Source organism: Odontesthes bonariensis, chromosome 22 (assembly GCF_027942865.1).
Source record: "Odontesthes bonariensis isolate fOdoBon6 chromosome 22, fOdoBon6.hap1, whole genome shotgun sequence".
NCBI classification, from domain to species: Eukaryota; Metazoa; Chordata; class Actinopteri; order Atheriniformes; family Atherinopsidae; genus Odontesthes; species Odontesthes bonariensis.
In genome coordinates, this window is record NC_134527.1 from 5322127 (window position 1) to 5348794 (window position 26668).

Below are 26668 nucleotides of genomic sequence, written 5' to 3' on the forward strand. Positions count from 1 at the left end.
GCCGAACGGCCGTGTGTTCGGGGGCTGTGGGAAGAAAGGGAGCCAGACTGTGTCGAGCGGAGGGAGAGGAGAGAGAGGGAAAAAAGGAAAAAAGGAAAGGAAGAGATGTGTGTGAGTGTGCGCTGAGCGGTGCTGCGGGTACAGTCGGAGCCGGATACAGCGTTTATAGTCGCACCGGACCGCGGGCAAGACCGCCTCGGAGCCTGGGTCGCTCTCTCCTCATCTCCCTTCCCGAGCAAAACCCTCCGCGATGTCCGGCGGGGGAGAGGTGCGCGTCCTGCGCCAAGAGCCCGGGCAAGAGAGCCCGAGGATGCCGGCCTGGAAGAGAGAAATTCTGGAGAGGAGGAAGGCGAAGGGCGGCGGCGGTTCCGGGGGAGCAGAACCGCCGCCGCAGCGGGTGAACGGCGAAGTGTCGGGGAGCGTGAACGGCAGCAGCGGCGGCGGCGGCGGAGGAGGCAACAGAGACGGCGGAGCGACCGGCGGGGCGACCGGTGGGTCCGGGCGGAACTACACCATCACCACGGCCAGTCAACACTTCACGCACAACAAAGAGCCGCGAGCCGAGAAGACGCCGCCGAGGCCGGGCGGCCGGCATGAAAACCTGGTGCTGCAGGAGAGTCTGGGGCCGCTGGAGGAGAACCCGTTCATCAAGCTGGAGAAGGAGCGCCGGCGGCGGCAGGACAGAGAAAACGCTGCCCGCCCGGTGCAGCACATCCTGGAGCTGTACGGCAGCGTCCCGGGCATCCGGACTATCCGCGCCGAGAACATCATCATCATCGAGTCGGATCCGGATTACTTTCCGGACGCCGGGGGAGGTAAAACCGGGGCCAGCTGGCAGCAAAACGGCGTGGACAGCTACAGCTCTTTGAATGACCTGCTGGACCGGAGAGGCAGCGCTGTCACTGAGATCAGAGCCAAGGAAGTGGTCATCTATGACACCACGTTGAGCAAAAGCGAGGAGAATTTGAGCACCTTGGGCCGCCCCGACCACGAGGTCTCCTATGATTCGGGTGAGGGTCAAGGCAGAGTCAGTAGGATTCTGCAGAAGTTTGATAGCAACTACGGGAAGCTGCAGAAGAAGTCCCACAGCACCGAGAACCTGCTGGAGCTGGACTGTGGTGCCAGCAGCAGGCCGAGACCCTGGCCAAAGCCACAGCCAGATCTGGTGCCAAAACCCAGGCCGAGCCTGTCGGGCAGCAGCCCGGGCAGCAGCCAGCCACCATCGCCGCTCTTCCAGGCTCCCTGGTCCTCCAAACCAAAGCCACAGCCCGCCGTCCCTGAGCTGAGCAGCCCCAAGTGCCATTTCGGGTCCCCGCAGTCTGTGTTTTCTTTCCGTCAGCGGTTCGAGGAAAGTGGGATCCCGAGAGATGAGCCCGACAGGGGCCAAAACAAGCCCGCCAGAGAGAGGGAGTGGGAGGTGGCCGAGGCGCTGCCCAAACCCAAGGTGCCATGCTCTCCCGAGACCCGACGGGTCCGTGCCGAGTCCCCTTCGAGCCCCATCTCATCCAAGGTGCCGCGCTCCTCACAGGACTACGAGATCCGTCCCTCCCCAAAGCCAGACCTCAGTAAGATCCCCGATGGGGACACTCAGGCTCAGGCCCTGGCAAACCTGCGCCTGCAGTCCAAAAACTCCTTCACAGTGATCCCCAAACGCCATCTCCCCGGCTCACCGGGTCCCGTCACGTCTTCCCCCCCAAACAGAGCTCCAGAGGTGCCTACACCCGGAGTGCCAACCTCCCACATGCCAGCGCTCACTCCTGCACCCACAACAATGAGAGAGAAGCTCCAGGAGGAGGTGAAGGAGCCTGAAGCATCTCCTACTGTTGCCACAAGTCCTCCTCTGACCTCTGAACCCTTATCCCCGACCCCCGTTCTCACCCCAGTATCTCCATCTTTCCTGGCTTCGCCGCCATCTTCGCCGCTCACCTCTCCAGTCCCGACAGACTTCTCCTCCCCAGCTCCGCAGCAACTCTCCGCGGATCAGCTGCCGGTGACGAACATCGACGAGGTCGAGGTGGAGCCCACCAAGCGTGTCCCCGTCCCCAGCCCGCTGGTGCAGAGGAAAAAGGGGAACACCTTCACTGTGGTGCCTAAGCGTAGGGTGGAGCCCAACGCCCAGCCGAGCTCGCCCGAGTCCCACCAGGAGGCCTCGAGCGAGGCCCAGCCTGGTGCCACGCCGCCCCAGGCCCCCTACGCTCACCTGGGCACCCTGCTGAAGAAGCGCTACCCCGCCGTGGAGGAGATCGAAGTCGTCGGTGGGTACTTGACCCTCGAAAAGTCCTGCCTCTCCAAGACTGGTTCTGCAGGCAAGAAGGTGAGACCAACCAAACCTTTTAGGATTCCCATTTGTTCTCTTAAGCATTGGATATAGGATGGATAAAACGAATGTTTGTTGTTTTGTTTGAACTGAAATGACCCCCTTTCTCTCCCCTTTTCACTGTAAATCGAGCATCTTTGGAGATTCGGCTGTTTATTTGCAGGCTCAGCTCGTACATGAACCCTCCTGATAGAGAATTTAAACATGGGAACACTGCAGCAGCACACACAGAATCACATTATTGCTTCCTTTTAGTGATTTATAGGACTGTTTAGGTGAGTTTGTCTGCTGAATCTGCTAGTGTGTCTTGTCCTGCCTCCACCTCTGGCACCCTCTATACTTTCAATACCTCCTACCCCAACCAGGGTTTGAATCCCCATCCCGCTGTGACTGGTGTGCAGTTGGTGAGAGGCTGGGGTAGCTTGTGGCTGTAAAAGAAAAAAGATGGTTGTTGTTGAGGAGCAGTGATGGCTGGCATTAGGGGGGTGACTCTGGGACGCCAGTGATCACCGTCTGGCCTCCTGGAGGTGTCGAGGGCCCAACTGGACGAAACACTGATGAAAGGAGGTTCCCACCTGATGACCCCAATGGCATGTTGGTCAGCACTGCTCACTGGTCTATATTATAGGGAATTATTCACTGAGCCTGGTCCATTTTTCTTTTTCCTTTAGCACATGTTTCTTGTGTTTACCTTGAATGTAAATCGAGCATCTTTGGAGATTCGGCTGTTTATTTGCAGGCTCGGCTCGTGCATAAAGTGAATTATAGTGAATTTAAACATGGGGACACTGCAGCAGCACACACATAATCATATTATTGCTTCCTTACAGTCTCAAGCCAAATATTACTCCTCTGATCTAAATTTAGAAGTCGGGCGCCGCGTCACATGGGAGTGGCTCTGTGTTTATTGTTTTATTTCAATCTCTGAGCACCTGTCTCTTAACTTATTTAACCGAGCCGGCTCACGCTGTTCCCATTGATCCCCTAAGCTCGGTTATTTTAATATGCAGCGTCGGGTGTGTTTGTGTGTGTGTGTGTGTGTCTGCTGCCACTCTAAATCTCCTCGTCCCATCACTTGACCCGCTGTAGCCTGTACGCCAAAGCGGATTAAAAGCGTGTGTTTACACAGCCACTTGGAACAACACGCGTGCTTTTTTTCTGTGGATCGCTGTCCCATAAAAGCGTGTTATTTGTCGCAGAGCTCATTACGGGGTTAGGTGGCTCTCCAACCTTATGGAGGCCGTGTTCGGTTCGCAGGGCTTGGCTCTGACCTTTCACAGAGTTGTTGATAACGGGGAGCTTTCTGTCGGCGTGTTATGGTCACACATCTGGCGCTCGCCTGCAAAATGCTCCTGTCTCGTTTGCATTTGGGATGAATTAAATATCAGGATGTTGCTCGTTCACTTTCTGTGCTGGTGCAGCCTGCGTGGAAGGCCTTACTTTCAACCCGTCGGTGTTCATGTTGCACCTGCAGACGAAGTGAAAGCTGTGATTAACAGGAAGTGCAGGGATCCATGTAGTTGCATCTCAGCTGTAACTTTTATGATCTACAAATCGCCACACGACCTGTAACTCTGAAGGCTCTGAGACTCACGGCAGCTTTGAAACTAGGCCAGTGTGACACCGTCTCAGATGCTGGCCGGCGGGACTGTTTCCTTGACCTGGTGCTCTGTAATCCTTGGCTCTACTTGGAAAATCACCTTTTTTTTTTAACAAGTCGGGAAAGGAACTCGCCACAGTCCTCACATTGTTTTTTTTTTTGTTTTTAACTGTCCCGTTTAGTTAATTGTCTTTCTATGTCCGGTTCGTCACAAGGGGATCTTTCAGATTATGAATATTCTCACAGAACTTTGGCTTGAGCACGACTGGCTATTAAAGTTTCATATCTTTCCATTTAAGAGTGCAGTTTTTGGTAAAGTCGCTTCATCACATCTTGTATCTTGGATCCCGACAATCTATCCCAGGAAGACTTGTTTTTGTGGGGGTTTTTTAAATAATTTTTTGGGGCTTTTTTATGCCTTTATTAGATAGGACAGTGTAGAGAGACAGGAAGCAGGGGGCAGAGAGAGGGGGAACAACACGCAGCAAAGGGCCAAAAGACTTGGGCTGTGTTCGAAACCGCATACTTCTCCTACTAATCCTACTACTCATACTAACTTTTTTGAGTTAGTATGCGAGTTTGAGTAAGCGAGAAGTTCCCGGATGCATACTAGATTCTCCGAAATGTTGGGTATGCATCATGAGGTTACTACTCATACTCAAACTACCCAAGATGCAACGTAACGTGACGTCGCCGATCGTCATTTCCTGTCAAAACGGCAGTTTCAAGCTAGCTACAACGAGGGTAGGTTCACTTCCTGTTTTCAAAACAAAAGCACCAATTGTATTGTAATGGCTTTACCTATGATAAAAGGCAACAGGTATTTTATTTTGTGAAAATAACCGGAAGTGCGTTGCTCACTGCGGCTAGCTTTAGTAGCGCCGAATTCGTGGGAACAAAATTGTAAATAGCCGGTATTTTGTCAGGTTTTCAACACGTTGGGGATCTAAACGACTACTTTCTCACCTGAAAATGTTTCAAATGTGGTTAAAGTTTACAGAGTTTAGAGCTTCTGCTGATTTCGGCTCAGGCAGGAGCGAAATGCATTGTGGGTAAACGCTCTGCATACTGTCTGATCGATGCAGAATGGAAGTAAGCAGTTTGCAAGTATGTAGTATGCGGTTTCGAACACAGCCATGTTTTCGATAATTTTTTATATCTATTTCATTTCAAATGAGCCGGCGGCCGTGCCTAATCTGTCACATATTCTTTCTTATAAGTCCAGTTTGCATTTAAACATTATTTGTGCTCCGAGCTTTTGATCGATGCCTCTCTGGAGGCTACAGAAGCCTCCAAGTTGTGTCCCTAACCCTAACCCTACAGTGGCCAAGAAAGTACGCCAGCCATCAGTTTGTGAGCATGTTGAGGACTGATGCGTCAGAGAGGCGAGGAAATTCGTTGGCATATAGTTAACAAAAGGCTCTGTTTACCTTGAGCGTGTCATGGATAGGTGTTTTAGGACAGATTTATCAGAATGGGAAGGAGCCAACGTGACAGGGTGTGACATTAACACACTGAAGTTTCTTAAAGGAAATTGTTGATCATTAACCATCGTGTCGGCGGGAGTATTATAGATTTTCCCAGCCCCTTGTGAGTCAGTGAAACAGTCAGATAACCAGAACCACATTTGGTTTACTACGAGTTAAAAGGGGGGAATCTGTAAATGTCTTCTCAGCAGCATATTCTCCCTGTAATTCAGCTTCATACTTCTGGCATCGGTGGAAACTCTGGTGCATTCAGAATGAAGTTCTGTGGGTTTCGCTGTGCAATGGCAGACAGTCAGGCTGTGGACTTTCAAATTAGCTGTGGCGTATGTGCTTGTGTTGTGTGCTCATGTGCGAGCAGTTCACCTCAGACCGCCGCAGAGACACCAACACATCCTGTCTGCTCGTCCTCTTTGCTCACAAACAACAAAAAAAAAAATCACCTTCTTTTTTTTCTATCGTCGCCGCTCTGCTCGACTCGGTCGCCATCGAGGCTCAGATGTTTTTCTTCTTTTCTTTTCTGGGCAGGGTTGCGCAGGCAATTACAAAAGCCATGGAGGCTTGGCCCGGTCGCATAATTTGTGTGGAATTTATGTTCACTGTCGTTTTTTTCTGAGTGAGAGCAGCCTCCAAGAATGGCCAATGGCCTGAGCTTTTTTTTTTGAGTACTCTTTTTCCAACAAACCTTTTTTTTCCTTTTTTAATGGGCAACTTGGCTGAAAAACAATGTTCCATCTGCACGTCAGGAGTTGAGCGCTTGTCCAAAGCACATCATCAATCCTTCCTCTGGATTTTCCAAAAGTATTTCACTCCTTCCCCTCTTTGCATGTTCACTTTTTTCGACTCTTTAGCTCTTGATGTTGGACTACATCTAGCCCAGGGGGGCCTTTAGGCAAGGCAAGGCATCTTTAGTTATATAGCACATTTCATACCACAGGCAACTCGATGTGCTTTACATAAAGACAAGGCATTTATAAGAACAGCATAAAGCAGCAATTTAAAGAGAATAAGAATTAAAACACAGTTAAAAGCAATCAAAGAAGAGGGGAAAAAGAAAGATATAAACTCAACGATAAGCACACGGAAAGAGAAATGCTTTTAACCTGGATTTAAAAGTGCTCACAGTTGGGGCTGATTTCAGTTCTGCTGGTAGTTTGTTCCAGTTGTGTGCAGCATAACAGCTAAAAGCTGCTTCACCGGGTCCAGTTTCATACAGCAATCGGATTGCACTGCAACTTTTTACTTTAACTTTTACTATTTTTATTCTCTTGTATATTATTTAGATATCTTTATGCTGTGTGGCTTATATCTTTTGTGTATCCAAAGCCAAGAGAGCTCCTGAACTAAATTTCATTCTGCCTGCATAGTGACAATAAAGATTCTTGATTCCAGTTTGAACTCTGGGCTCCACTATCTGACCTGAGTTTATACTCTACCGGCATGTCATTCATGTATTCTGGACCTAAACCATTCTGTGATTGGTAGACGAGTAGCAGAACTTTAATTCTGTATCTAGTCTTAGACTGTATTTAGTCTTTTCCCCCTCTTCCCACTCTGTGCTACTTTACTCCCGTGCGGTGGTGGTTAATAAGCTAATAAAGCCTACCCCTTCGCATCCAGCTCCCTGTGATCTCCTCTCTATTGAGGAGGGAATTGTGGAAGAGCTATATAGGTCAAGTGCATCTTCTTGTACCACATCGCTCCTGCATTTGCATAAATTTGTTCCGAGTTTTCAGTTAAACACAAGCCGGGATTGACTCGGTTTCCAGTTACGATTTGATTGGATCGGGCTCTCATATGACTTGGCGTGGGTAAATGAGCAAAATGTTCTTTTTTTGGACAGATAGATGTGGCTCGCAAACAAGACGCGGGAGGGGCCCTCCCGAGTGTGTTTTTGAAGTGGCAGCTTCCCATGACTGATGATTATGGGAAAAGGAAGATGGACCCACGTGTTTTCTTAGCACAACATCCAGAGTCTGAGAGCGAGGGAGAGGTTTTATGGCGCGCCCTTCCCTTTTTTCCAGCGCTCATGGTTTCTGTGCGTTCAGAGGCACCGCTCAGACTGCCGGTTTTAAGATTGCTGCTGCATATTTCTGTGTAATTATGGTCATTCTGTCCACTCATTGACTAGGTTTAAGCCTGTGTCAGAGCGTGATTGTAATTTACTTTTACGCTGGCGACTCGTAACATTAAGACGGGTAAAGTGGCACCTGGAAGTGGGCGGATTTCATTAGGCAGCAAGTGAAGGCTCCAAGATGCATTCTGGGAAGAACAAGATCAGGTTCGCTGATTGCCTGCAGTGTCAAAGCAAGGCATCAAGCGCAGGATTTGATCATAGATTCTTATGGTAGATCTGTGGTTTCAACACCAATACAGAAACTCGACTTCTGTTGAATCTGTGAGGTGATTACGGGAAACGGGCTGAGAAGAGATCTCTTTCATGACTAGTTGTGAAAAGGTTGTACAAGGATGGGGTCCAGAGGTCAGATGAAAAAGTTTTGGAGCCACTGTGGTTTGCTTTGCTCAGATTGTCCTCCAGGAACACCAGGAAGCCTCTCGCTGTCGGTTCTCACTTTGCAAGGTGTTTATGGCACTGCAGCAGATAAACTGTCACGACATACCTGCAGTTTATCATATGCATTTGAAGAGGAAAACCTCATCTCTGGGTGGACCAACAGTGAAAGCAACTTTTGATTTTAGATAAACTGTTGGAATGATAACAGCTTGATGAGTAATTGGACAAATGCTCTTTCCATCAGATCTCAGTTTTTGCTCACTGCGTTTATTTGAAGTACATCTCCTATCTGGCTGAGCAATTTTATCAATACTGCGATATATATCGATATTTCCAGATAAAATATCGATTTGAAAAAAATATATGTATATATTTTTTAATTTATTTTTCTATTTTATTTATTTAAAAATTATTATTTACATTTTTTTAATTAAATTATTTTTTTAATTAATTTTATTTATTTATTTAAATTAAAAAATTTTTTTAAAGCAAACTTTATTGAAAAGTCAGACGTTACAATTAGTGAAAACACAGAACATTAAGGTAATACAATACAATGCCAGGGGGGGTCACATTATACAAAACAGTGATAAATTAGTTCATAAAAAATGTCATATAAAGTGCACAGCTCTCACGTTTGTGACATGTTCGTTTGTTTCTGTTAGTCTGGCTGTTGTCCTTCCGGTTCAAAGGTCGGACCACTGGTCCAATCAGCGACGATTCATGTCAAATCACACTGTCCCTTTTTCCCCCTCAAAATGATGTAAGTGTATCGAATCGTATCGTGAGATTAGTGTATCGCTACAGCCCTAATCTCCTACGCTTGGGTTTTGCTGTGTGCTTTTGGGAACCCACGCTGCTTTTTCTTCTCCTATTTAAGTGTCCTGCATGCAGCAGGTTTAAAAATAGCCAAACTTAAATGCTTAAAAGCTCTGTGGAACACAGGAAGGCCAGTGAAAGGGCACGCTCCTACATTTACATTGTGCGACTGGGCTGCAGGTGTGAAAGTCCATTGTGTTTAATTATTTACCACCCAGCAGACGTTGCCCATCTCTCCTCCCTTACACTTCCTGAAAACTTACCACCCCACCCCTGTGTCCTTTCAAAATAAGAGTCCACCTAATTAATGATTCCTGCTCGCTAATGTTGGATGTAAAAAAACACGTTTTTAGATCCGTTTTGTCGCCTTTTTAATCCACTTCCTCTGAACTCCTGGGCTTCACCCTTATATTCGCAGTTTGATATGTCCGCTCAAATGGTATTCTGGCCTCTGTGCAAAAGGACAAAGATTTGATAACTTTGATTTAAAAAAAAAAAAAAAAAAAAAAAAAAAAAAAAGAAGCACTTTGTGCTCCCTAAGGGCAATGTTTGGAGGAGGCTGCATCTTTTAAAGGACTCTGCGTGTCCTCTGTTGTCCTAAAACATGCACAGCCCTTTGCACACATCCCAGATTAGAATATGCAGAGTATGCATTTGAATTTTTCTGTCAGACTTCACTGTGTTTGTTGTCACCGTTAAGTTTTCAGCATTACAGTGTGTTCCCTCGAAAGACTGCAAAGTGTTGCCAGTAGGAAAGGCTGTTCGATAGGCTGCCAACAGCTTTTTAGTACCTGTTGTTGTGTTGTAGGGTGTCATTAACTGCGGGGCTGTTGCCTTGATATGCCCTCTCATTAGGACTGTTCCATTATGCGTTTTCCAGTGACGAGGAAGGAGTCTTTGCTATCCTAAGAATGACGCAGCTACTGAGGGACTTTGACTTTTGACTTTGCAAAGCTCTTATGATCTCACTTGGACTCGTTTACCCCGTTTTGCTGATGTCTGATGAGGCTAAAACACTGTGTCGGGGTCATAATTCTCTGCAGGTTTTAATTTGCATCAAGCAAACTAATTTCAAATGTTGATTTTAGGGCTGGGCAACGATTAAAAATGTTTAATCTAGTTAATCACATGATTTCCCTGATTAATCTCGACTAATCGCATTTGTACCCAAAATCCAAAAATGAATCCAAAAGTATTGTATAGCTTTTAGCATTTAGCTTTATTTTAAATGTGCTGCCATATGAATGAAAGTGCCATAACATTTGTTGTGCAAACACACTTTTAACATCAGCATCTTTCTGTAGTTTTTTTGTAGAAGCCTCGCTCCACTGTCTGTTTCCTTGAATGACTTGCTGCTATCAGTTGTGTGTTTTGCCTTTAAGTGATATTTTAGACTGGAACTACTACGCTGAGAAGACAATTCAACTTGGCAGAGTTTACAGATGACTTTGGTTCTGTCGACTCCGCCGTCTGGAAGAACTTTAAAATGAAAATAGCCGAGTAAAAGTTCCGTACCCTTCTCCATGTTTGGTGGATCTGCCGATTAATTTCTTTTCCTGTTCAGCAGCAGACAGCAACAGACTTTTACAAAATAAACGCCTGTGAGCAACAGACTTTTACAAAATAAAAGCCTGTGAGCAACAGACTTTTACAATAATAAAATAAATAATAAAACAGGGGTGGTCTGTTGCGTAGTGGGTTGAGCAGGCGCCCCATGTACAGAGGCCCTGTGCTGCGTGTCTTTCCCCCTCTCTCTGCCCCCTGCTTCCTGTATCTCTGAACTTTCCTATCCATTAAAGGCACAAAAGCCCCCCAAAAAATGATTATTATTATTATTTTTTAAATAATAATGATAAATAAATAAAACCTGCATTAATGCGTGATAAAATATTTATCGGCGTTAAATAATTAACTAGTTAACGCGATAATAACGAGTTAACTCGCCCAGCCCAGGGGATGGACGGTTCAGGGTTAAAGCTGCTTTCATTTCTTATCCACTTACAACACAGGTGTCAACGATCTGAGGCATCCATGCTTCCTAAAACCAAAAGGTCGCGCAGTTTGTTCTGCCTGAAGCACGAGATGAAATGAAAGTTTTTAATCGGATCAAAATTCAAAGGACTTGAGGAAGCCTGAATCCTATTTTCTGCGTGCAGCCGCTCACTTCCCGTGGTCCTGCACAGAGCAGGTGCATCACCCAGAAGGCCCTGCCGGGGCCATGAAGCGTGGAGCTGTGTAAACTCGCTCTTCACACAAGGCTATTTTGAATCGCAAACCCACAAACTCATTTAAAACCCGCAAAAAAAAGATCTCCTTTAGTCTGTCTCATGACAGAGGTGCTGCTTCCGTTTTTATTATAGATATCGCAGGTGTTGCAGCTATAGATTCCTTTAAAGAATTCCCGCCTCGGTTGCAGTACTACGAGTATACGCGCTCAGTTTCCACACAGTGCACCCGTGTGTGAATACACACTCGCAGTTTTTCCCACACAGCCCGCAGGCACATGTGGTACCCAGCAAAGTCAGAGTAATTAGAATTCAGTCAGCAAAGCCCCACTATCGTAGTCATGTTTAATTCAGTGTGTGTGTGTGTGTGTGTGTGTGTGTGTGTGTGTGTGTGTGTGTGTGTGTCTTTAGAGCGAATGAGTAAAAAGCTGAAGAGCCTAAAAGCAGAGGACGGCTAACGCACACACGGTGCTTTTTTGGAAGGTTTATAAAAAGAAACCGAGTAGGCGAGAGAAAGGAGCAGGAGGAGGTTACGGATGCTATTAACCTCCTCTGTTTCTCCACAATCTGCTTTGAAATGCATCGTTCCAGGATTCTTGTGTTGAGGCTATATTGGTAATTAGAAGGTAAAAACCCGCCCAGCTGTTGCTGAGCACAACCGGTTTCGGCTTCCTCGATTACAAACACAAAACTGTGTTGGATTCTGCGGCCATATGTGGTGCTGTTGTTTTTAATGGAAAAATTTTATTCAAATAATCTCTCCGTGGAGGCTGTGCTTAATCCACCTGGATGTTTTCCTGGTTCTTACATCACAGGTGCAGGATGTGCAGCATGTAAATATCTTTATTTATGTCGCTGTTTCCGTGCACTAGCGTGAGTCGCCAGTATTCTTAATAACTCGTTTTCATGTTTGCTCCATCAAAAGCCGTCCGTCTCACAGCCCTGTTAGTCCGCCTGTGTCACCTCCACTCTCCCGTTTCTCTCTCCGTCACATATCCATGGCGCCTGTCACCAGGGCAACACCAGCCACGGCCATTCTATCCCGTCATTAGGATTCTAGGATAAGGACACATGAACTCTGTCACAGTGTCGACGTTGTGGATTCTCTAATTGGTGGACGGGCTGCTGTAACAAGCAGCGTTATTCCCAGGGGAAGAGTAAGATCAAAATGAAACGGGGGGTCTAATGAAAACGTTTGAATGGTGGGCACGTTCTTTAATCAGCAAACCCAAATTAGGGCCTTTGTGGGTGGAGACCCAAACTGCTCAGCCTTGTGATGTCAGAGAGAGGAAATCGGGGTCTGTTTTAGGTTGCTCATCACTTATGTGCACCATTTTATATTTGAGGCTTGTTGAAGTATCGAAACAGAATAGTTAAAACCTGCCAACGGCATGTCGTCTGACATTTTGTTCCATCATTTTCAATTTCATTAAGATGGTTGTTATGAGACTGGCGACCCGTCCAGGGTGTAACCCCACCTAGGCTCCAGCCCCAACCGCGACCCTGAGTTGGATTAAGCGGGTATAGAAAATGGATTGATGGCTATTATAAGACTAAATATGATGTGAAGCTTACGTTGGACAAAGATTTGACTCTTTGCTTACACACAGTTATGTGGTTCTACTGGCCAACATGCACTGATGTGTGATTATATGTGCTCGAGCATTTTATCTATCCGTAAATCTCTGTGAGGGGAAACTGTAAAAACAAGTTTTACTTCCACACTGCCAAAGTTTTATAAAAGGTGGGGATTGTTGATGGATCTGTAAAGTGAAGCCGACACTGAAGCGTTTAAAAAATGCACTACCACAGATGGCCACAAGGGGTTGGCACCAAAAACCATTGGGCTATAATACCCCAACCAAAGTGGCCATTTCAGGGCCGTTTTCAGGACTGGTGCAAGGACTGGTCCAAATCATTGGCCAGAGCCTCATCTTTACATCTCTTTAAACGTCACCTGTAACACGTTTGACCCTCCTTCCAGTGTCCTCTGAATATCTGTAGGGAACTACTGTGCAGGGAGACGGTTTATCTCATAGAATCAACACAGATTGCCGTGTTTGTCTTGTTTTCCCTGCAAATGGATGTCTGAGAATCACCAGATTAGATTTTAAATGCTGGTTTAAACAACAGTTGGTGTTTGTGAATGCTCTCTGCAGCCCCGAACAGTGTTTCCAAACGCTAACCGCTAGTTAAAGGGATAGTTCGCCTCTTTTGACATGAAGCTGTATGACATCCCATATTAGCAACATCATTTATTAACATCTTCTTACCCCCTGCTGCGTCCTGTGAGCAGAGTTCCAGCCTCGTTTTGGCGTTGACGAAAGTAGTCCGGCTAGTTTGCTAGGGTCCCGAAAATAATGCATCTTGCTTCTCAAAACAATATGCGTTCAAAAGAGTAATACATTTGCATCACAAAATTGTCACTCCAGAAAAAGTCAGACCTTATAATCGCTTGGCGCTATTTTTGCCAGGTGACTACATTAAAACACCCCACGATTTTTACAAAGATGGCTGCAAACACTGGCAAAACAAGATCTGTGATTGCGATTGTTGCTTTATGCGGCTCATTGGGCAGAATTCACAGACGCTACTGGTGACGTAAAACAATAAACGGCAGGAAAATGTGAGGGAAAACTAAGCCCAAGTTCTCATCTTAGCTCTTTATTGTGCCCTTCTTGACTGAAGCGGATTAAACGCAACACAGGATCTAGATTTTTAAAGATGGCAGTCACAACATTTTAGTTGGGGCCACAAAGCCCCAACATATGCGGTTCTTTGCTCTGGCCCAGCGAACAGTTGTGCTAACACAGCACTGTTTTTTCTTTAGGTGCTGGAGCCTGTGCGGTGATGGTTGAAACGGAAAGAAAAATGGTTCTAAATTAGGCTCTGGCTCTGAAAACCGCTTTGGTGGAAACCCCCCATCATTTTCTAGATGAAATACTCGATGTATTTCACCCCTAAGTCATAATGAGGTCATTAGCTAAATGTATTCCTTTTGATCAGCATGCTGTTTAGCCCTGAGAGCGTTATTTGATAATTAAGTAGGTTTTACGCCTCAGACTGAGATAATTGTGTCCAATCTGGTTTCAATCAGCATCCTCCGCTGACTCCTCTTGGCCAAATATGATCAGTTTTGGATCCAAAAATGCACAAAATTGTGACAGCCAAGCTTAAGGCTTCATATTGGTTACATTGGCTAGGTTACTGTTTTATTTCTAATCATTGGAAGTCGACTTTTCACTTGTTCACCTCAAGACAAATGTAAGTTTCATATCTGTGCACTTAGTAAAGAAGGTCTATTGTGTTTAGCAAGACTGGAAGGCTGGAGAAATTGTTAGCCCCACTGTATCAACACACTTAATCACTTATTTTTCATGTTTTTATCTCTTGTATTTAACCTACGTAAATAGAAAATGGGATATAGTTATTTATTGAACAGCTACTGAGCTGCTTTTGTTCACTTTTCCCAATTTTGAGCGAAGTGTGAGTCAACAGAAGCTAGTAGTTGTTCTTGCGTTAAGCTAGGCTAAACAGGCCCAAACCATGCTCTGAAGTAAACACTTTGTGATTGATGGGGGTCTTTTTCTCGTTCACACGTAGTTTTTTTCCTTTTTTCTTATCTTACTATAGTAGCCACAGATATTTCCTAAAAGTGACTCGACCTTAAACTTTAGTTAATTTAGCTATGTTAGCTTGCTTGTTAGCTTGTTTGTTAGCTTACGCTAGCCTGTCAGACATCATCTTGGCTTTTTTTTTTTTTAATTATGCATATTTTTGAGGCCTTCTTGGCCTCTTTCCTCTGTGGTGCCTCCAAAGTGTCTGTCACTGACTCATCTCTGTCCTGAACTTTGCTGAAACAGTAGTCTCATGGCTGCCCAAAATCCAATTGACTGTAAAACCACTGAGCACCAGCGGAACAAAAAGATCATTGTGTGATGCACTCTTTGGTTCCCTTCATTTATTGGCCCTCCTATTGACACAGTATGTCCCTTGGATTGAAGTTCAGCATATTAGACTCATAATTCTTTTGAGTAATAATGATTTTTTTAAAAAAGCTTTTGCTGAATTTGACTCAGATTTAAATTTTTATAAAGAATAGAGGGTAAAACATTGAAACGGATCTTGAGAGAAATATCTTGAATCCTGATCCAGTGTGTGTGATCCCATTCTGTCTTTTTGTCTCGATTGTGGCTTTTCAGACACACCCCACCATCAACATTTTCACATGAGAGTCAAACAGTCCCTCAATGGCGTGCATGAATGTGTATGTTGGGAGTGGACCACTGATCTCCACCTTGGTGGTGTTACCTTACATACAGAGTTGGAGTTATATTAGTTTAAACCAGGTCAATCGGTCTCCCAAAAACCTGTTAGAGGAGTTATAATCATACCTCCACTGACCTGAGACTGATTGATAAGGGATCACTCAGTGGGTCTACATGATGAGATTAATTGGATTATAGCTATAGTTGGGTTATGCTCCTTATTTGAGCAAAGGGCAATTATCCTTGGATATATGGCGGTGAATAAATGGAATCGTTGGCACAAAGCATGTATGATAGGTGGCGCTGTACCCATTTCAACTATTGCTAATAGAGCCACTTCCTGTTGACCTCTTCACCACCAACAACAACAACAAACTCAGGCATCCGAGTCTTCCAATCCATCCAGAAGTGCGTGTTGCTTCTTGCATTCTCCATCTCGTTGTTTGTTTCTTTCCGACAGCGGCGACAACAACAGTAATATCGTCTTCTTCGACTTCCGGGTCACGACCCCGGAAAAAAATCTCGAGCATGCGCAGAACGCAAAGTCTAATTCACCCTCTACAAGCACATTTAGTGTGACCATCAACCGAGTTATCTGGGGGTCTTAATCCGACTGCAAGTAACCCGATCCGGTCCAATTCTTAGTCAGAAGGTGTATACATGAACTTAATAACTCAGTCTTATTGTAATTTAGCCATTAATCCGATTCTTTACAGTTCCATGTAACCCCACTGAGTGATACAGGCACACGTCTCCTCTCCCATCGTATCAGTTAAGTGATCCCAGACACTGCACACCAACAACAAGGACACCTCAGCACGCACAGGTATAATCACAGAAAGCTACAAATGGCATACTATTACAGCAGTGAGTCACGCAGTCTCGAGGCGGGCAGTGTAAACACAGATTTTCACATTTGGCATAGTTGGTGTCCCACACCATCAGCTCTGAGCAGCGAACACGAGCCACCTACGTGTGTTTAGCATCCACAGTTGTGACAGTGTTGTCATACTGTTGAAGCTTTAAGCACTTCAGAGAGTGATTCCTCCTCATGTGTGATTAAAAATTTGCTGTGTTTCATCTGTGATGATGCATCTACCTCTATGGCTGTGTTCGAAACCGCATACTTCTCCTACTACTCATACTAACTTTTTGAGTTAGTATGCGAGTTTGAGTATGAGAAGTTCCCGGATGCATACTAGATTCTCTGAAATGTTGGGTATGCATCATGAGGTTACTACTCATACTCAAACTACCCAAGATGCAACGTAACATGACGTCTCCGATCGCCATTTCCTGTCAAAACGGCAGTTTCAAGCTAGCTACAACTAGGGTAGGTTCACTTCCTGTTTTCAAAACAAAAGCACCAATTGTATCGTAATGGCTTTCCCTATGATAAAAGGCAACGGGTATTTTATTTTGTGAAAATAACCGGAAGTGCGTTGCTCACTGCGGCTAGCTTTAGTAGCGCCGAATTCGTGGGAACAAAATTGTAAACAGCCGGTATTTTGTCAGGTTTTCAACACGTTGGGGATCTAAACGACTACTTTCTCGCCTGAAAATGTTTCAAATGTTGCTAAAGTTTACAGAGTTTAGAGCTTAAGTGAAATCAGCTTCAGGCCGGCTGATTTCGGCTCGGGCAGGAGCGAAATGCATTGTGGGTAAACGCTCTGCATACTGTCTGATCGATGAGTATGTAGTATGCGGTTTCGAACACAGCCAAAGATTCCTTGAATGTGTCCACCGTCCTAATCCGGCACTAAAGGGATGCAGCACATGCTCCATGTGGGCTTCATCACCCCCTCTCTTGCCAGCTCAACTCTGCAGCCGGTTCATTGTGGTGCTGTTCTAATATTACCTACCTGGTTAGAGATTAGCTCTAATCAGGCATCTGGTCAATCTGCTCCGAGCCGCTGCACCCCGTTGAACTGACGCGTGCCACATTAGGTGCAGCTGTGATTACATGGTGACATAAAGCTATTGGATGCTGGTGTAGCAGCGCATTTTCCAGTTTCCGTCTGGAAGCAGAGCTGAACGCCAGGTCGTGTTGAGACAAACGCACGCATTGCTGCTAGAACTGAAGTACGCAGTGGCTGCGTGATTGTGTCGGAGCTCCTCTGCGACTCTGCAGCCGTTTGATCTCCACCCGATGAGCGCCGTCAGGGAGCTGCTACTGTGTGTGTCCGTTCAGTAGGAACCACTTTTCACCAAATGAGGGCACGCCATGCTGTGTGGCCTGGAAGAAATTCTTGGCGCTGCTCCCACCTTCCCTATTGGCCAAGACGCTTTCATAAAGACGTAATCTCATCTGCTGGCTCTCCTCCTAACCTCTCCTGTTGGTGTCTGTTTATGCTTCATAAAACCATGTCAACTACAAAAACTCTTCTTAAAACGCACCTCTTTTCCTTTTAATACTACGTAGGCTGTTGATTTTATTATGTTTTATTGTATTTATTTTATTGTACAACACTTTGGAAACCTTTGTGTTTATCTAAACTGTGCTTTATAAATAAAGTAGATTGGATTGGATTGAAAAAAAAAAAGACAACGAGGGAACTTGGATTTAATTTGCTTTTTCAGAACAGGAAAGAATAATGAGTTGGGCAACGCCATCTGTACACTCCTGAATTTCAAGTGAAGTCGATTTGAAATGAGGAATGAATATAATTATCTTCTTACACACGCATATATATGCACATACTGCATCGTTGGTAAGTTTAAAGCTGAGACGGAGTAGTAAAGCGTCTGTAAGCGTCCTGCGGATGCCGCAGCATCCTGTTCGAGCGCCCTGTGGTGAACCAGAATGACAGCGGTCCTGAATCTGCCCCCACTTTCCCGTCACACACCCTGAGGCAAGAGGACAAATCATTTCTGCCTCCATGATGCAGGCTTTTAACGAGGAAACGAGACCCACGACGAGCTAAAGTGAGAGAGGCCCCTGAATAGCTGGAGTTTGGGATCCTTATTTACTTGTTTTTCCTCTTTTTGTCCCACTGACTTGGGTTTGTGCCGCTGGTCATATCTGAGTGGGACACAGAACGGGCCTCTGGTGTGAGAAAAGTGCTTGTTGGACACACGAAAAGAAAAGAAAAGGCCGTGAAAGAGGAAGCGAGCCCAGCGGCTGGCCTGATTTATTGATGGGGCTCGCTTTTGGCATTCAAAGATTTCCTCCAAGACAGGATGCCAGTTTAGTAAGGAAATGCTTTTTTTTGTGGAGTAAGAGGTTTAAGGCCTAATGTTAGGGTTTGTCCTGGACTGGGTTCCCTTTGGACGTGGAAAATGGTGTCAAATGACCTGTGTGTATGTGTGACGGGTTTTGTGGATTGTGTCACCACAAAAAAAAGCAATAATTTAGATTAATTTGATGTATATCTGTGAGAAAAGTGAGATATTTTTTTTTAACAGAGTTGCTGTTTGTACTTTGGTGAGTGGTGAAATGTCTCGTCTGTTCTTTGAATATTCTTATTTTTTTTTAACCTTTTTTATACAAGTTGAATGCAGCAGATCGTTGTGGTTCTGTGGGTTTGCAGGGTACGGCCTCCCTGGACCGGATTTGTTCCATCCGCAGATGATCAGAATGGAGTCTTGTTTGAAGTTTGGAGTTTGAAGGCCAACGTTTTGAGCTCTGAGTTTTCCTCAAGCTATTCCATCTCTATCTATCTCTATTACCCCCCCCTTTATCGGTCATTATATCCTATCAGATGGTAAATGACCTGAATTGTTTTTACGAAGGACCTGCTCAGATAAGTGTAATAGTTTGTCAAACATTCATTACACGAGTTGAAGTTGAAGTGATGAAATTTTATGAGCCGTTTAATCTTTGTCTTCTTATCCTTTCGTCTGTCAACTTTAAAAGGTGAACCATCGTTCTTCCTCTCATTTCTCATCCTGAATCTGCAGACTACAGGCTTCCATAGATTAGTGCAGCAGCATCTACATACAGCCATACGAAGAAGAAAAAACAGAAGCCTCTTTCAATTCTCTTTCAAGGTTTTTACATATAACAAGAAAAAAAAAAAGCTGTTCCTTAGCGGCTTTTGAAATTGGGCTAAAACGACTTCAGATGAGCAACAAGACATGACAGAACTAAGCATTCAGGTGTGCGTTAACACAACATTCAGCAGCATTCATGTGGTAACATTGAATCTCAGGCTGTGTTCGAAACCGCATACTTCTCCTACTACTCCTACTAACTTTTTGAGTTAGTATGCGAGTTTGAGTATGCGAGAAGTTCCCGGATGCATACTAGATTCTCTGAAATGTTGGGTATGCATCATGAGGTTACTACTCATACTCAAACTACCCAAGATGCAACATAACGTGACGTCGCCGATCGTCATTTCTTGTCAAAACGGCAGTTTCCAGCTAGCTACAACGAGGGTAGGTTCACTTCCTGTTTTCAAAACAAAAGCACCAATTGTATCGTAATGGCTTTCCCTATGATAAAAGGCAACGGGTATTTTATTTTGTGAAAATAACCGGAAGTGCGTTGCTCACTACGGCTAGCTTTAGTAGCGCCGAATTCGTGGGAACAAAATTGTAAATAGCCGGTATTTCGTCAGGTTTTCAACACGTTGGGGATCTAAACGACTACTTTCTCTCCTGAAAATGTTTCAAATGTTGCTAAAGTTTACAGAGTTTAGAGCTTAAGAGAAATCAGCTTCAGGCCGGCTGATTTCGGCTCGGGCAGGAGCGAGATGCATTGTGGGTAAACGCTCTGCATACTGTCTGATCGATGAGTATGTAGTATGCGGTTTAGAACACATCCTCAGACTCTGCAGGCCTCAGTCAGCATGTTAAAGGTTAAAGATCATGACAGCACAGTTAGAAACAGACTGAACAAGTATGGCTTGTTTGGAAGGGCTGCAGGAGAAAGCCTCTTCTCTCTAAAAAGAACATGGCAGCACAGCTTAGGTTTGCAAAGCTGCATCTGAACAAGACACAAGACTTCTGGAACAATGTCCTTTTGGACAAATGAGACCAAAGTGGAGATGTTTGCTCATAATGCACAGCAGCACGTTTGGAGGAAACCAAACACAGCATATCAGCACAAACACCTCACACCAGCTGTCAAGCACGGTGGTGGAGGGCTGATGATCTGGGCTGGTTCTGCAGCCACAGGACCTGGGCACCCTGCAGCCACTGAGTCCACCATGAACTCCTCTGGATACCGAAGTGTTCTAGATCTACAGCAGAATGTGTGAAAAAGAGAAGAATCGAGGTGTAATCTGTCATGTGCTGTTGATCTGAGGTTGTGTTTACCTCATTTTAAGACCTTATGAGCGAGAGCTTCAAATTAAAAGAGGGTGTACTTTGCTTTTCACGTGACTGTAGTATCGTTTTGACCTTTGTCCTTTAAGTAGTGGGTCCCCACACTGAAACTGTAGACCATTGTTCACCTACACTTTAAAAAAATCAAAGTCTTACCAAGTATATTTGTCTCATTTCTAGTCAAAATATCTCATTACACTTAATATAAGACACAACTGCCTAACAAGTACCATTTCAGCCAGATATAGGGACTTGTTTGAAGACAATACATCTGGAATATCTTGTTAAATGAAAAAGTATTGAAAACAAATTGTTTTGAGTCGGATTTCATATGAAACAAGCTTTTTTTCATTTGAAGAGGTTTTTAAGCTAATTTCAAGATCACTTTTTATCTCAAATGTCCCAAATATCACATTTTATTTCAAGAAATCTTGACAAGCCGATTTTCACTCGTTCCATTGGCAGATTTCTTTTGCTTATTTCAAGCAAAAACGTCTCGTATTTGTTGTTTTTCTTACTTATTTTTGGAGGGGCATTTGTTAGCTCACTGTCCTAATTCGACTGTGTGGGATGGATCTTGTTTTATTTCCAGACTTTGTCCTGAACCTATAAACTAAAACCTTGAGTCACATTTCAAAGCTCCAAGGTTTGGACTTCCTCATCCAAAACGAACCTTTGACTGGTGTTGTACTTAAAGGAGACGAAACACATTTCACGTCATATTTTCACATATGCTTCACATAAGAGGAATTACCCAGAAGTGGTCTGGAGCGCGCACGGCTGCCAGCTTTGGACGCTCTTCCTGGGTCAGACCTGCGGCCGTGTGATGGAGATTAGGGCAGATTTAGATCAGGGCCTACGGTACGTTAAGAGCAGTCAGCTGAATGCCGCGCGGAGGACGTGGACAAACCCGCTGTGATCTCCATGGCAACGCAGGAGCCAAAGATGAGACCTTTTTTGGGGGGGGTTTTAACGCCCACATGAATGCAAAAAGAAACAACCCGATAGAACCAAGCAAACGGCGACCAGATGACCGGTCTGCTCAGGGGGAAACGCATCTCTTTTGAAAACAAATGCTCACCGCCTCTCTGCGGTGTCAGCACATCACATGACACGTCGTGCTCGGCGTAGACGGTGCAACTCTTTAGCAATAAGGAAGCAACACAAACCTCTTCACGTTGACCGTAAACTCATAAAATGCTGAGCTATCATCCTTATTTTAGAGTCTGTGCTGTGATGCGAGCAGATATGTGAAGGTTTGGCCTCCTCGGCAGCCCACTCTGTGGGGAATTATTGACCCCCAGTTCCTTTTTAAACTACATATCGTGTCCCGATCTTACCCAAGCCTGCGTTTAGAAGCCACAGCCAACATTTGCTGGCATCTGGCTGCTGTTATTTTCCTCGTTGATCAAACATGGCCCAAAGTACGGCCGCTACCTGTTGCAACACGGGTCAGACTTTGAGATTTGTCTCGGTACCTAACTTACCGCACTTACTCTAGCACTAGTTTTGCTCTTAGCTGTTTGGTTTTGGAAGGAAATGCACTTATGATTTCTTGTGACCTGAAGCTCTTTTGCTTACCGATGTGGAACACACTTATTGTAAGTCGCTTTGGATAAAAGCGTCTGTAGGAGCTATTTCTTTATTATTTGCTTAGTTTTTGGTTGATAATTAGCATTTTTTTTGTTTAATTTGAGTTGTTTAGGATAAATTGGTTTGTAATTCATTTTTTGTTTGGGAAATGGGCGTTTCTCACATAAATAATTGGGTTTTAGGGAGCTCTGGGCGCACTTGGTTCGTCACTCAGTGGGTGAACAGGTGAGGCAAGCAGAAGCAAGTACGGGAATCAGAGCAGGAGAGGCAAGAAAAGGGATCCCGTAAAGCTTGTCGTGTTCTGTTTTGCCTGCAAACGCGGAATAAACCCACCATGAACTACATTTTTGATGTTTTTGGACCTTTTTACTGCGTAAACCTAGCCTGGCTGACGCGTCCACATCTCGATGAGATGGTGGTCTGGGAACTAGGTGTGCATTTTCTCGTATTTGAGGCGTGGTTTACGAATGCCTAGAGCCGTTTATTGGGCGCTACGAATGTCTATCAAATGGCGTCCTGTTCTTCCCATGCTGCTTTGCGCACGATTCATAGCCAATTGTATCACTTACACCAGATGACGTATGTAGAGCGACAGAAATTCGACGAGGAAGAAGGCAATGAAATCTTTCAACGCCAAACGTTGCTCTTTTTTAAAAGTAAACTTGCGTTCTAAGCTACTTAAAACACTTTCTAAGGCTGCATCGAACGGTAACGTTGTGTCCGCTGCCATGTTGGATTAACACTCTAGAATGAAATTGCGCGCAAAGCAGCATGGGAATTCCCAGGCTAGCATAAACCAGAAACCCACAGTGCGTCAAGTGACTATTTGAGTTATGTTTAATTTTAGTTTGGGAACCTTTAAGACTAAAGTTTTTTGTTTTATTTTATTATTTTCAAAGACAAATAGTCACTACAGCGTCTGCAAAATGACCGTAATGTATTGTAATGTAATTTAATGTAATGAGACCTTTCGTACGCCGGCTGTTCCTGTCAGACACTCTTCATCAGTCAGAGAAAGACTTAATTTAAGCAGGTTTAAAACATGTATGAAAAGAAGCAGATAATCACTGATGGTTTTCTGCCCCTCTTCCAGCTCCAGATCTCCTTCAACGAGTCGAGCCTGCAGAGCACGTACGAGTATCCGTCAGAGAGCAGCGTGTGGGACAGCGGCGAGGAGGACGAGGAGGAGAAACCAGACGCCGCGCTGACGGACGAACAGCCGAGCATGGTGGGCCGCATCCACATCCCCCGACCCAGTTTCACCGTCTCGCCCTCCCACGACAGCAACGGTGAGAAAACAAAAGCCGTTTCACCTTCCCGATAGAATCCTCTCAAAAGTCTGCGAACCATCACAAAACACTCGTGTTTTTATGCAAAAAGAAGAAGCAGCAGAGCTGATCGAACTGATTGATTCTAATTTCAAAAGGGAACTCCTTTCGATGGCGTACACATGCATGTCTACAGGAGGGGCAGAATGTTATTGAAGGCTGTGAACTGGGATGAAACGGAGCGACTCGTTTTAACTTGTGCTGCATTACTGAGCAAACTGCAGCCGGACTTTCTTCTAATCTTTTTAAAGTGGTCTTAAGCAATAGTTCTCCAGGCTTTCTGAAGGTCATTCTTTCTACAGTGGCTGCTTTTTCCACTCCTTTTCAGTCCGCTTCTGGTACCTGAACACTGACCCATAAATCATACAAGCACGAATACGGCAACTTAGTAAAGAATTGGTTTTAAACTGTACTTTTAGACACTTTTGTTAGCTGATTTTGTTGTTTTTTGTTTTCATTGAGGCTTCAGCAGCTCAGCCGGTGTCTCTCTCAGTCTCTGCATTTAACATGGAGTGTACACATTTAAACCATCTGTTAAAACCACAGAGAGTCCATTTCCTCCATGTAAGAATGTTATTTCTAACAGCAGCGTTACACACAGATGAATATCGCAACAATAAATAAATACGTGGAGAATTTGAGACAAAATGGAGCCGAGCGTCGGACAGAAAACGAGGGAAGTGACAGACAAAGGTTCAGAAGAAATGAGAAGAACTCTCATGCTCTGGTTGGGTTGTGAACGCCGGGGTCTCTGCTGCCATTTGTGTCGCGAGCTGCCACCGAGGCGACATTTAGGTGTGACGACAGAGACCCCTACTGGTCAAACTGTGCACTGCATCGGATCGTTTCCTCAATTCAAATCCAACTTTCCTACATTATTCCTCTGAAGTAGATATTGAGAACTGCTTTTCATTAAGGCTGACTGATGGGAAATAAAATAAGGGTAGTAAAAACAACTTTTGACATGATAATTTGACTAAAACTGGTCACTTGTTTGCAGATCTCTCCAGCTACATTCCCAAGCACTCGGTAGATTTCAGCACCTGGCAGGAACAGAAACACGATGACGGTGTTTACCAGGAAGAAACCTCCACCCAGCAGACGCAGGAGGACGTCATGGTGAGGGAACACGCCTTCGTTTGTCACGCTTCTCTAAAACTGTCATATATGATTAACAGTTAAAGGGATAGTTCGCCTCTTTTGACATGAAGCTGTATGACATCCCATATCAGCAACATCATTTATGAACATTTTCTTACCCCCTGCTGCGTCCTGTGAGCAGAGTTCCAGCCTCGTTTTGGTGTTGATGAAAGTAGTTCCGGCTAGTTGGCTGGGGTTTAAAAAATAAAGCGTTTTGCTTCTCAAAACAATATGCGTTCAAAAATGATGTTGCTAATATGGGATGTCATACAGCTTCATAAGAGGCGAACTATCCCTTTAACAAGAAGCTAATTTCCACTGATTTTTATGGATTGGGCCTGTAAGCATGCAGCCTTCAACTCGGACTAAACCAGCTGCGTTATTCTGGCGGCCATTTTTATAAGAATACAGTTACATTATGTTGTATTTTGACTGGTGCACTTCCATCTAATCTGCCCTCTGTGAGCTGAAGTTGCCCCTACATGAGATAGCTCGGGCACAATCTGATGAAAGCGGTGCCGTGTTTCTGAAAGCGTCTTCTCTCCTCAGCTCACTCCGGCCGACAGCTCCTCTTTGTCCGACTACAGCAGCGAGCCTGCTCTCTACTTCTGATCACTCCGCCCGGCCGGCTGTACGGTAGCATCACGCCTGCGGGACCGCGCCGCCACGCCGGGGACCTGCACTGCTTCCACCTGCACACTCCCTTCGGCTATAAGCACAGTGTTGTCATCATTTTTTGTGTGTGTTTGTTTGGGCTGAGTTCCTGCCACGGTACCACTGAGGGCCCACGTTATGAAGCGCGTGTCAGATGTTCAGCTCCCGCTTACTGTCTCTGGGCAAAGCCACAAATCCAGGAAGCAGCTGGGCTGTCTTTCCCCTCTGACACCGGACAGTTGATCTGTCCAGTGTCAATCCTTCCTCACTATCTGACAAAATGTTCCACTTTTACTCTTGGTCGAGGCTTTGGGACGATGCTGATGAGCGAAGGAGCTGAAGGGACGCCGCCAGCGTCCGCAGAGTTCAGTGTTAGCATGGCGACATGTCTGGAGGACTATGGAAGTTTTTCTGTGCCATCAGAGTTTGAATATGAATTTCTAATGTTGAATTTTTACAGCATCAAAATCAGACTTTGAATTTTGTTTTTAGAAATTGATTTTTTTTTTTTTTACACTGTTGGTTTTTCAAATTCAGTGTCAAAAATTCAACTTAAAAAAATTCAGTGGAAAAATAATCAACATCTAAAAAAAAATTCAACTTGAAAAAAATTTAACTTAAAAAAATTCTGTCAAAAAATTCAACTTAAAAAAAAAATTCAGTGGAGAAAAATTCAACTTAAAAAAAATTCTGTGTAAAAAAATCAATTTAAAAAAATTCAGTGGAAAAAAAATCAACATCTAAAAAAAATTCAACTTGAAAAAAATTTAACTTCAAAAAATTCTGTCAAAAAATTAAACTTAAAAAAAAAATTCAGTAAAAAAAAAAAATCAATTTCTAAAAACAAAAATAATTGTTTCACTGAATTTTTGTAAATTTAATTTTTTTCAACAATTTTTTTAATTTGAATTTTTGTTTTTAGAATTTTTTTTTTACACTGTTGGTTTTTCAAATTCAGGGTCTGATTTTGATGCTGTAAAAATTCAATATTAGAAATTCATGTTCAAACTCTGATGGCACAGAAAACGCATCTGCTTACATACAAGCAGATCGATCCGACAGGAAAAAATGAGAAAAGAAAATTGGTGAAAGGGTGCCACAATCGTAGTTTTTTTTCTCTTTCTTTTCCGTTTTTGTACCTGCATGTCTTTTGATTTCCAGCCAGCAGCTTTGTTGGTTCGCTTCTGTATGCCTTCGTTAGTTTTTTACACGTATTCTGCTGTGACGTTTGGTAGAAGCGAACTTCCAACGCTCTCCCCTTCTTTGTGACGCGGGAGGAAACATATGCACACGCATCCTTCCTGAGAAGGAAATCTGTCGAACAGTAGCAGCTCTCATTTCTTATTTCCACGCTCGGGGAGGGGGGGAAAAAGTGACCTTCGCCAATAATGTCTGTACGTTCCACGTTATTTTGTGACAAAAACAAAACCATCACACGGTAGAATGTCTCGCTG

At 44.5% G+C, this 26668-nt stretch overlaps 1 protein-coding gene across 1 annotated transcript; it reads left to right on the forward strand.

Annotated features, from left to right (window-relative positions):
* On the forward strand, window positions 1-25504 carry tprn (taperin). Its single transcript, XM_075455751.1, has 4 exons — window positions 1-2314; window positions 23186-23381; window positions 24421-24539; window positions 25110-25504. Exons 1-4 carry the CDS (start codon window positions 251-253, stop codon window positions 25170-25172), a joined length of 2442 nt encoding a protein of 813 aa, XP_075311866.1. The 5' UTR covers window positions 1-250; the 3' UTR covers window positions 25173-25504.
* Window positions 25505-26668: the final 1164 nt, after the last annotated feature.